Source organism: Chelonus insularis, unplaced genomic scaffold, assembly GCF_013357705.1.
Source record: "Chelonus insularis isolate UGA/USDA-ARS -01 unplaced genomic scaffold, ASM1335770v1 contig_388_pilon, whole genome shotgun sequence".
Lineage (NCBI taxonomy): Eukaryota > Metazoa > Arthropoda > Insecta > Hymenoptera > Braconidae > Chelonus > Chelonus insularis.
In genome coordinates, this window is record NW_023276544.1 from 263,723 (window position 1) to 276,926 (window position 13,204).

A 13,204-nucleotide genomic window follows, 5' to 3' on the forward strand; every position below is an offset into this window, starting at 1 on the left:
TAACCGAAAATGAGTTTGTACACGCTCAAAACCATAATCTGCAACCCAATACTCCAATCAGTTTCCAATACGAACAATCAACAAGCGTTATCAGCCAACACTTGTCTCATTTTTCGTTTGCCAAACTTTCTAGTGACACTAATGTCTTTCACCAACAATATGCAGTTTAATTTACAAGCTTGCATCACGCAACATCAACCTGGTACCATCCCTGGCACGTTATTGGAGCCTCTAGTTGGTTTATAAAAAGAATAAAGGTGTGAAAAAGTCAAGTGGACTCGTGTTGAAACTCATAAAAGATCTTTAGTAGTTTTTTCGTCTAGTTTAGCCTCTTTATCGAGTCAAACAACGATTCTAACACGTGTTCTGAGCAGCTTCCATCGGTCTTTTGCAGCCGCACAGTTCCGGCACGTACGCTAACCTAATACAAAGTTTCCATCGACCGGAGGGAGACTTGGGTCCCGGGACACAATGCTCTTCCCTCAGGAGCAGGTGGCTGGGTCGAGCCCTTTTGACGAACACTTGCGAATTCCTCCGAGGTTCTATTCCTTGTTGCCCTTATGAATGTTCCTGTATGTTGAGATTAAGCGTTAATGTCTGCTCTAGATATATACCTATCAAGTTATAAGTTTTGTTGACATTAATTGAATTATAATTTTGATTTTTCTCTAGTATTCAAATATGGATGGTAATGGATTTAGTGTATTTAAAATATATTTAATAAATATTATTTATATAAATTTAAACAACCTATAAAACAGCCAGAAGACTAGCTATAGCTAACTATGAACTTTATTCTTTTAAATCCAACAAGAAAGAACTTTGTTGCATAAATAATTATCAATCATCAAGTTTTTGAAGGCATCAAGGAGAAATGTGTTGATGATTAGTTGTATTCATTACTTAGCTAAATTGAATTAATACTCCTAGAAAGTTGGAATCATTTCTTAACTTGCTAAAGTGTTTTGAGCTAAAGTAGATTATTTTATTATTGATCTGATTGATTTCCATGTTGTATTGGATTATAAAAAACCAATTCAAGTAGAAAAATATTGAGAAATACCTGACCATCATCAAGACTAGATCAAGCTTTGCTGAGGTATTTGATCAGAATCTCCTGTTTTGAGGTATTACATCTTTGATAAGAGTCCTTCAAAATCTCAGGCATTCCTGGATTGATATTTCTAATAAATATTATTTATGTATATTTGAACAATATATATATAACAGTCTAAAGACTATAAATAACTATGAGCTTAATAATTTTAAATGTAAATTTATTTATTTAGTTTTTATTCCAACATTCTTCATCATTAAAAATATTCTTATTTAAACTTTTATCATTGTTCTTTGATCATCTGATAGTTTTGGAGTATTATAATCAGATGAGTTAACGAGAAGAAAATTTTTAAGTAATATTAAAAGTTGAAAAGTGAGCTTTTGAAGTCTTTTTCAGAAAATTATAATACGATTATCCTAATTAAACTTTAAGCTACTTCAATCTTGATCGTTATGAAAAACGATTGTCATTGCATTATTTATTGGGAGTATTAAATAAAGTTTTATTTATAAAATTATCCTGTATGTTGACAAAAATACAAGAGTTAGTCATATCAAGTTGATATAATTTACTCTTTTTTTCTCAATGCATTTAAATGAAAAAAAAAAGTGATAGTTAATATGATTATATTTCTAATAATATCACTGAATATTAATGGAAACATATATTTTTATTAGTATTACAGACAGTTTGGATTTATCTCCATATAAATTTGAGAGAAAGCTAGAATAAATCCCATGGAATCCTGTTCAATCCTTTTAAAAAAAATCCATAGAAGATTTACCTCTTCCTATTTTTGCAGTATTTTTTATTTTATATTATTTTTTCCAAGTTCCAGGAGTAAAGATTAACGATATGGTAAAGTAAATAGTTGTGAATAAAAAAAAATTCGCTTTATAAAAGTTGTGTAAAAGGGTCACGTCGTAACTTTTTAAGAAGTAAAAAGACTGTTGGTTACAGGGAGAACCTTAACACTGAATCTGTCGTCTAGAAAGCTGCTTATACGTTTCTAAGTTCTAGGTATAGTATCTATCGTTGGTCTACCAGTGAGGTAAACCCAACATTTCCAATTCAAACAAGATTTCCTATGCTTCTAGAATATATACCGTGTATAGAGCCAAGCTCTACAAGATATGGACACGATTGTAAATCCCCAATAGCTTCAATATCGAAGTAAACATTAATATTCCAAGTATCAGAATAAATTATAGGTCTACTGAATATTTTTCAAAACAATTTTCAGCATTAATATTAATGCATATGCTTTGAAAATTTATTCATGACATGAATTTCATCAATACTTTTGAAGAATGATTTTCTTCTGTCCTCTTATTGGTCTTATAATGATTTAAAAAAATTGAAAACCTCATCATGATATCCAACATGTAGGAATTAGAAAATGATTGGCAATTAAAAGGATGGATTGAATCAATTTTATTCATTAATATCATTGAGAACATTTGATTTACTTTCTGAAAATGAATCAATAAAAATCACTGCTAAACAGTGAATATCCACTGATTTATTTTGACAAAGTATATTGAATAAATGAGATTCTGAAGTCTTATCAGTTTCATGTGGACCAATATATTCATAACTCTTTACACTTGGAGATCCTTCCAACCACTCCAGCAGCCATCAACTATCAAGCTGTTGTTGGTGCTTTCAAATATAGTGATAACAGGTAATGGTAGACACAGCTATTCCAATTACTTTCAGTGTAAATTCAATTTTGCTATATTTACATAACATCTATAGACAGCTTTGAAAAATAGGTAGATTTGTTTTTGATGTTTAAATAAATTTTTTTTACAAAAAAATATTTCAAATCTATATTGATTCCATGATCAAAAGGGGAAATATTTCATTTATATTTGACTTAATTTTGCATTAAAATAAATTCTTATTTTTTTAATATCATTTTTGAAAATATCCAAATAGCTTATTTGGTCATTTCTTTATGCTGAAAGTCTCCTTTTCCCTTATGTCAAGAGATAAGTTAATTATTTTTTCTCCAGTGCCAGCTCTAAAAATACATCCCAAGCATAAAAAGTTGAAATAATTTTTTTACGACCAAAGGCACCAGCAGCTAATAGAGAATTTTAAAGCTAGAAAAACATAAGGACATGGCAGCAAGCTTGAAAGGAGCATCATAATAATAATCATGATAATATTAGGAAATATAAAAAAAAAATTGGCTGAATTGAATGATAAAATAAATTTATAATGTAAGGTAAAAGCTTGACAGATGAAAGCTAGTATATGCGTCATTACTTAGTTAATTAAACGAACTTTGGTATCTACTTCCTGAGAGTCGTAGCAATTAAACGAACCCTTTGAGACGTTATACCAGCACACAGTCTTGACTTTAACGACAGTCGTACTTCCTTCCTGTCGCAGTTTAGATTATTCTGGTTGGAATCTTCTTCATTTTCAATTGCAACATCCCGTCGTTTAGATGTCCTTTTTTGTACTTGTCTTCATCTTCATTCTCGCTACTTGAGTAAGTCCTTGGTATTGAGGAAAGGATTTTCAAATGAATGACAAGATTTGTTTAGGTTCAGCTAATTCCAGTTTCAAATAAATAATATAGTGTATAAAAATAAGCATCATTTCTTCAAGTTTACTAATTTACTGAAGATAGAAAAAAGCTGAATGGAATGTTATAAAATAAAGAGATCTTTGTGGAATAAAAAAATTAGTCTTGATGATGATATTCATTCAGAAATTGGAAGAAGCATCTCCAGAGTGATAAATTGAAGCCACCATGTCAATATATTCAAAACCGATAAGACAATCTTGGAGGGGAATTTTTTCCAAAGATGTTCAAACCAACATCATCATTATCATCATCAATATTAAAAGCACCCTTTTGCTAACTCACTTTTCATCATCACTGCTGTCTTGTCTTCCACTCTAAGCCATATCATTCGAAACTTAATCATAATTGGATAGCTCTCATGATAACAATGACGAACCTGGTAGAATTTGGTCCAGTGAGCAAGTGTCATCTCTTATAGATGAAGAGCATCATGTATTTATTGTGGTACAACTTAGCAAAATTGCTGATTCACAGATAAGCAGGAATAAACTGTGAAATGCTGGCTTCCTTCCTTTCCTCCTGACACCTTTAGAAGCCGCTCGACAAGTTTGAAGTGCACGCGAGCACGTCAGCTTCAACTTGAAATTGAGTTGTCATCTACTCTGGAAAGTTATAGTGCTTTTATAATGTACCGGATACTATAAAGCGAAAACTCATGATGAACAATAGTTTAATAATTACAATAGTTCTACATGGCAAAGAGTTCAGATAAATTATTCAATAGGAAAAGTTTCTTTAATGATACGATTAAATTTTTTTCCAGATTTCATTTACTTAATTGCTTAAGAATTAACGATTCTACAAGTTACTTTGTCATTAGGAGATTTTATTTTATTTCATTTTAAAGAATTTACATTCGTAGGTATTATTTGAATTTTAGTTGATAAAAAAGTATCATGAACAACTTTCTGAAAATAAATAGAAGGCTGTAAATATTTGCTAATGTCAAGTAATTTTTATTTGACAAATAAAAAAATAATAATTAAAAAGTATTCATGATAAGTTCAAGCTTTCACAAAAGATAACTTTTTCATAAAAAAAAAACTCATGCAATTATTCAAAGGTCAATCAATCACATCATCGGTCATTTAAGAACCGCAAGATGAGCGCAGATCGTCCATTAACTGACATTCTGAGGTTCCGTACCTTCGTGACTAATTTTCCTCAGTTTCTGTCGGAAGCATTAAAGTTTGCGCGATAAAACGTGCCACAGTCGCGCGTTATATGTCATGTCAATAAGTCTGCCTTCATTCCAAGACTTCAACTTGAATATATATCCCATTGTGATAACAATTTTGTGATTTATTCGGCATAACTTTTAGGAAGCCCAACCATTAATGAATTTGTGTTAAATTATGTTACAGAAGGACGAATTTTAGAGCTTCACTCACCTGATGGAGTTCATGAATGTTGGCTAAGAGCTAGTGATTGTACTGAAGCTAGTGTCTGGTTCAATGCTATTCATTCTACACTCACCATGTTAACATTGAAGGCTTTAAGACTTGCATCAGCTTTACCTGACCCACCACATCTCCAACATATTGGCTGGTTAGCACGGAGACATTGTGTTCAGGTAAGGATCATTGAAACTCTATTGTTGTGTACTCAAACAATAAACATCAATAAAAGGTCCTCAATATTTTCTCTTTTCAATAATTTGGTGCTAAAGTATTTGGAATATGAAGTTTTAATCATATATTTTCAACATGAATTCTTAAAAATAAAACTAAGAATAACTTTTTTTATCTAAAGTTAAAAAAACCATCATTGAAAATATATTTTCATGAACAAAGCACTCTGATAGCACACCAAAATATATATAAATCTTTCAAAATCTATTTCTGAAACAATATTTCACATTTCATTGATGATATTGAAGCTGAATATTGTGCTAATCACTAATCCGATATTCTATGGAGATAAGATAATATTGAACCCCTTGAATCAATTTTATTACAGCGATCAGATTTTCATGAGGTATCTTAGCTTACCCGACCCTCTCAATGTTTATAATATTGAGACATTACGGCAATAGGAAGTGTGGATAATTTACTAAGTCTATAGTGACTAGAAGGTACCTTATTATCGTAAAGGAATACGTGCAAATGGGGTCTGAGTCAGAGGGCAGCAATCAGGTGCGCAAATGCCAATCAATTATGTGCGAACGACATGAACCTCTCACCCTCTTGCCCTGGATCTACCTTCCCCCTTTATCAATACGATAACCAGGGTTGGGCTCCACTTGATATATCAGTTATCGATTCTCTCCTCGTATGCTCGACCACGTTCATGAGCACTTGCACCTGACAACCCCATCCTACATTCTCAACCTTCATACACTACGTTCCACTAGACTTAAACAAGAACTCTCGACGCGATTGAAAATTAATTGACTGATTGATTTCATTCTCTCTCTCTTAACCACCAACCAATACCAGTTATATGTTTTCTCTAAGTCATGAACTCAAACCCAAAGCAAGGTAGAAATTATGACAAATCTCTACAATTAACCCGCTTGTGGAACTATGTTTAGATGTTGAATAATTAATCACTTGGTTCATATATCATCCTACCTATGAGAATAATAAAGCCATAAAAATTAGCACTTTTCCATCACCAAACTAGAAACTAGGTTAATAACTATTATAAGATTGCAATGATAACTTTAATCATTTCAATCTTATCTTTTTCTTTAATACTACCAATTTATACTTTCCAACTATACTTTATCAGTTGATCTTCTTTCTTTACCTAGAAATACTAGTCACTAATATTCATGAAGATAAAAATTATCAAAAACTGTAACAATGTTGAAAATTAATATCAAGCATGTAGTTGAAAATTAAACAATTTGTACAGATATCTTATCTTTTTAAGTAATAATAGTGTTAAATTAAATCACTACCCTTCATGAGCCATGATTATTTAATTTCCTTTTCGTGTTTCTCTTAATTCCCGAGCTTTTTACTTTCTTTTTCACATACCTCCCTTTCCAACCCTCTTCTTCACTTCATCAAACATTAGTTTAGTACATGACCAAACAAGGCTCAATTTAGATGTACATTTAATGCCATGAATTTCAGATTGTTTAGGATCAGTTTAATACTTGACCCAGTTATCTACTAGGTCGTTCAACTCATCAGCTGATTGCTTTGTATTCTTCATACTACACTGATTGATTGAATTATCATTTGAAAAATTAAACAAAAAAAACGTCAGAAGAAATCGATTCCACCTCAATCAAAAAAAAAAGTCAAAAGATATATTTCTTGAGGTTCTAGACCTTCTAGCTGAGAGATCAATTTTCATTTATATAACCTACAAGGTCTTGGATGGTTGGACAGTAATTCTCTTGCTTACCAGTGCACTACTAAACATGTATATATACAAGTGTGTTGAAGGCTCTAAAAGAATCGACAAAGGAATCAAGTTTTTGCAATAATAACTTTTAATCTACTCTTTCTTTCAAGAAAGTGATGCTTAAGAATTTTTCCATGAGCTTCCAAGTGCTTTTATTATTGCAAGTCAAGTTGTTGAGTAAAATTCAAGGTGGTATAAGAAAAGAAACTACATTATGTATCAGTGGAAATCATAACTTTTGCCAAGCACTTCTGTTTTGCTAGACTTTAAACTTTGTCTGTTGGGAATACAAGGAATTAAATGTTCCTACTTACCTGTTCCCACGAGTCTCGTTTCATAGAATTTGAAATAGTTATCAGTGTTCCTGGTGACAGTAAGAAAACTGATTAGACTTTGCCAAGTTAAATCAATTGAAAACTACCAAGGAAACTATTTGTCTTTAAAATGATTTTTAAAACTCATGGATCATTATTTTATGATATTCTATTAAATATTAAAATGGTGGGCAAAGTTTAAGAAAAGAGGCAGCTAGGAGGGAAAGAGTAAAATGGGTGGTGAATATCAAGAGCGATGGATAGTAAAAGCAGAGATATCTTGTGTCCATTAATCATGCTCGACTATCGGACAGGGTTGGTCTGTTCCGTCGCCTGTGAAATTGAATGGAGAGAAGTGTTGGTCGCTAACGGCTCGTAATACGTGTATGTTCCGCGGAAACCCGTCTGCTCAATGTTGGTGTCACTTCTCTACCTCTATTCTCATTGCCACCATTCGCTGGAGAGACCATTTTCATTTCATTAGTCGACTGTCCTATCCACACTTGCGCGAAAAAAAACACTTGATATAGATTTTTCATTACAACTTTTACTCGTGAAAAACTCATTTTACATTTAATCGACGTTCTTTACTATTATAATTAACTCATTATGCTTGGATCAATGAAAATTTATTTATAATTCATATTTTATAGCATCCTAAATTTAAATGTTTCTTTTATTTTTTTAACAGCCCTGTTTTTTAATAAATTAAAAAATAAAAATGGGGTTAAAGGAGATAAATTGACACCTCATTGTTTTTTTTTAATTGTTATAAACAATATTAAATTGTTATTAGTCATATGGAGTTATTAATTTATCAATGTTTTATCAATGGGAATTGAAAATATCAGCAATAAGCATTTTTTATGTTTAAAAACTATTTTCCAATTGTTTATAACAAATAAAAATTGTTCAAAACGATATGAAATTATTCTAGATTATATAATCATTAACAATAATATTTTATAAATATTGAAAAAATTTTTCAACAATTCTTATCATAAAATAAATAAAATTAATTCTCAATTGCCTTTTACTTCATTCATTTTACAGTTTATTTGTTATAAAAAAAAAAAAAAAATGACTTGAACGAATTTGTTAAAACTCCTTCCAGATCTTTATCGGATTATCTTCCAAATGAAATTGGTCTGGAGTCGATATCTTCGGTGGTTCTCGAGATATTGAGAACGAAAAAAAAAACCAGACATACGTACGTACAATTCCATGTATGGACAATTGTACGTACGTACATGAGTCGATTTTTAAACCTTTTAATATGGTTTCAAATGTCTTGAAATGTAAAGATATGATTAAAGTACGAATTTTAAAGATCGACTTCATTATGATAACTTCCTAATAGGAAGTTAATGAAATATGCTAAATAAAATGAAGTTTTTTTTTTTTTTTCTAAGACCAAAGTAATTTTTTATTGTCTCCTTCTCTATTGAATGTAGATGAGTTAGCACGTGTTATGAATTTAAGAAACTTCGGGTGGTTGAAAAAAAGGTTGATAACATGAAGCAACTGATTTCATTAAAAAATGTAAATAAAAAAAAAAGAATTTTGAACATAAGTCGTGGTAAAAAAAAATGTGGTATTTATTCAATTTTAACGGATTTTAAAGTATGTTTGAGGAAGAAAGTGAAGGATTAAAATAAAAAAGTAGGCAGCAAATATAGATTGCTCTTCTAATGGGAAATCTCTCTGACGAGAAAGCAAAGTGTGCTTGCAATCAAGAAGCACCAGTTCTATCAATAACTAACTAATTAGAGCGCCTCTAGGTACCCATAACCCGCTGTCAAACATTTACTCTCGCCATCACAATCTTTGTGGTGAGTCTGGACGTTTGGAAGCCCTAGAATATGTAGCCGATGGTCTGAGTAAAGTGGATAGTGCATCAGCAATGCTAAGTAAACCAAGTGCAAGCTCAGTTGATGGATTGACGAGAATGTCTAGATAGCAGAATATAGAAGTGAGCTAAAAGAGGCTTACTTGGCTTCCGGAAATGCCTCAAGTTGATGCCTCTTCTTCCCATCATATCCCCTATATGAGCAATAGTCAACAGTATAACTCGACAGCCAATGAAAGATGTGTTCCTCTCAACTGAATAAATATCCATGTATCGATTTCTTCGGTCCTATCTCCACCTAACGCTCTTATAACTCTTTAATAACCTTTCTACCATCCTTCAACTCGTGTTTGCCGATGATTTTATCGAGTATTATACTTTGCTGGAGTATAAATTGATGAAATTATTACAGCCATGTGTTAATTCATCATTTTACGAAAGAATACTTTTTATTCTTGCTTTTTTAAATCAAAAATATTGATGATGTTTACATTTTCTGATAATTAAATCTCGAAAATTTACTATTTTATTTAGTAAAGTATCAATCAAAAAGAACAATTAAAATGGACTAACATATATTTATACCTGTATAGAAAAATTTCGATTCCCAAAGATTCCCTGAATGTTCCCCAGTGGGAAAGTCCCCGGAGTTTCCCTTGTGAGACAATGGGAAACTTTTGGGGAACAAAATTTTTTTTTTATTAAAATTTTTTTTCTCTACTCCAAGCTTACTTTAAATGTTTTCTACTTACAAAAACAATATATATAATGAAATTAATAAAATGATGATACATTGGCGAAAAACTGTAAGATAAGAAAAAGCGCATAACTTCTATGCTAATAATGCTAGGGGGTTGATCGAGGGTTCAAATGAAAGATCTGGGCGAAAGGAAAACAGTCGATATACTTGAAATTATAATTGTAGCATAATTCATGCTAAATTTCGAGGGAGTTCCCGTTTTACCCGTTTTTAAGGGTGACATAATTGTTTTTTTATAAGTTTGACCTGATTCCGTATTTGTAGGCATTGAAACAAAGAGAATGAGCCCTCGATCATCAAAATCGGAGTACTTTTATTTTTCGACCCTAAAAATGGCAAGTGGTACCCCTTTCCATTTTTTCAGGTCAAAAAATAAAAGTACTCCGATTTTCAAGTTTGACCACTCATTCTCTTCGTCTTGATGCGTAGATATACGGAATCGGGGCACCGGTCAAGAAAAATCACTTTAACACCCTCAAAAAGGGGTAAGACTGGATACAAAATACGAATAATCATCCCTTTGACTTTAAACCCCTATAACTCATGAACGGACGGTCTAATAACTGTTTTTAGAGACGTTTTGAAAACCTCAGAATCTAAGCTAAATATGTAAATATCCATAAAAAGTGTTAAAAAAATTTCTTTCACCCTCAAAATCGCTAAAATATAGATAAAAATAACATTTTTTTGGGAAATTGCCAACTATTTTGGCAATTTTGAGGGTGAAATAAAATTTTTAAACATTTTTTATGGATACGTATCTGTAGCTTAGATTTTAAAGTTTCTGAATATATCTCAAAAATCATTATTAGATGACTAGCATGAGAGTTATAGAGGTCTAAAGCCAAAGTAAGGTCAAAAAATCATCTACTCTCCGACTATGGACCTCTATAACTTGTAGAAAAATCATTGGATGATAATTTTTAAAAAATATTTAGAAATTTTAAAATCTAAGCTACAGATACGTATCCATAAAAAATGTTTAAAAATTTTGTTTCACCCTCAAAATTGCCAAAATAGTTGGCAATTTCCCAAAAAAATGTTATTTTTATCTATATTTTAGCGATTTTGAGGGTGAAAGAAATTTTTTTAACACTTTTTATGGATATTTACATATTTAGCTTAGATTCTGAGGTTTTCAAAACGTCTCTAAAAACAGTTATTAGACCGTCCGTTCATGAGTTATAGGGGTTTAAAGTCAAAGGGATGATTATTCGTATTTTGTATCCAGTCTTACCCCTTTTTGAGGGTGTTAAAGTGATTTTTCTTGACCGGTGCCCCGATTCCGTATATCTACGCATCAAGACGAAGAGAATGAGTGGTCAAACTTGAAAATCGGAGTACTTTTATTTTTTGACCTGAAAAAATGGAAAGGGGTACCACTTGCCATTTTTAGGGTCGAAAAATAAAAGTACTCCGATTTTGATGATCGAGGGCTCATTCTCTTTGTTTCAATGCCTACAAATACGGAATCAGGTCAAACTTATAAAAAAACAATTATGTCACCCTTAAAAACGGGTAAAACTGGATATACATTAAAAATCATGAGCCCTTCACTAAAAAATAATTTATTATGCAATTATTCCTGAACTTACAATGTCAAATTTTATTTTCCATCCTACACACCACTTCCCTGAATATTCATAAATGTTTCTTACATGATTTGAGATAGGGCAATCCCAGCCGTAACTAATATTTATGACACTTGTACCTAAGCAGGGTTTGCTAAATTGGTATTTTCATCCAGTTATTTCCCATCACTAGATCAACACTAGCTCTAGTAATCAATCATGGACCAACCATAGGTAACCCTTTGGATAATCTTGTTCGAATATTCTCAGTTAAGTCAGTTGGTCCGAAAAATATGTCATTCTTTTCACTGAAGGAAATATCAGCATGTTGACTTGGCATATTTTCTATTTATCTTGTAGACTTAAAAGTAATAAGATTATCTAGGATAGTTTAACTTTATTACTCTTTTGTTATCGAGAGGTATAAGCTATATTATTTAAGTCAAAGTCACCTGCAAGACTAAGAGTACTTACAGAAGAAGACCAGCAATAAAGATTGTCTGGTGGCCCAGGTGCTCAGTCAATAGAATGGGGTTTCCCGTTGACCTGTCGAGGGGTAATTAGGGGTATAGAGCCATTTTCTTATTGCACTTATGAAAATGTAGCTCTTAGAATTTGAAAATAGTTTGGAAAAGGTGAAATATTTATGATTGAATTTGGTTCAAAATTGTAGAAGCAATGCACTTGACGAAGAAATGTTTTAATTTTATTGATGATGCATTGCATAGCAGAGTAATAAATCATTTTTATTAAATAATGCTTTGATTTATGAATGTAAAGTATTTTTATTTTTCTACAAATGGAATTAATTACTCTTATTTCTTTTATTGACTCATATTTTTTTCTTCATACGTGAAAAAATTAACTACAAGTTTTACTTTTAGTTGTTTATTAGGTCTAGATAATTACGTGAATCAACCTAGTCATGTTCAGTTTTTTTTTTTAACAAACTTTAAATTATTCATTCGTTTTTATAACGTGAAAATCGTATGTATATGAATAAAAAATAGTATATAGGATAAAAAATATAATTTTATAGTGCAAGTGCAGTGGGAATTGTATAATGAATCATTTTCCAATCGTCAATTGATGATAGGTAGGGAAAAGGGGGGAGAAAAACGAAGATAAAACAGAAAATAAATAAATTAACTTATATATAACAAAATATGAATGATTTTTGATGCATTAATCAATGAAAAAATAGATTAAAAAAGCTGGATGAGCATTTTTAAAATTATTTTAATAAATTAGCACATTTTCTGGAGTATTTCACTTTAGCCTCCCTTCCCCTACATCTTCTATGGTACCACAGAATTCTGTAAGTAAATATAATTTTTTTTTTCTATCTATTACTAATTCTATTAAAAATATCCCCATTTTTTGCTCAAGAAAATGGGGGGAAAAGATGCTTAAGTAAAATGCTGGAGAAAATGATCAATAATAAATTCAAAAGCACTTCTTGAATTTCTTCAAAATCAGTTTTTTAATTTATAAATGCATTAAAAATTGTCAGCATTTGGTATTTCATCGTTTAATTTGTTGATTTATATTTTTTCTTCGTGTTTTATTTTACCCCTCTTTCCCCTAAATTCAGCTTTCGACTGCATATTTAATTAAAATTTAAACTTGAGTAAAACATTTATATTTTTTTATATTATTTATTCAATATTCTTGCGTATGAAATCTGC

The 13,204-nt window shown here is 31.0% G+C and overlaps 1 protein-coding gene across 2 annotated transcripts in view; it reads left to right on the forward strand.

Moving 5' to 3' along the window:
- Positions 1–13,204, forward strand: part of Syn1 (Syntrophin-like 1) — a 201,833-nt gene that overhangs the window by 171,498 nt on the left and 17,131 nt on the right. For both annotated transcript variants that reach the window (XM_035084347.1, XM_035084348.1), the window contains one exon: positions 5,027–5,235. In XM_035084347.1, coding sequence (XP_034940238.1) covers positions 5,027–5,235 — 209 coding nt within the window. The remainder of the gene's footprint in view (positions 1–5,026; positions 5,236–13,204) is intronic.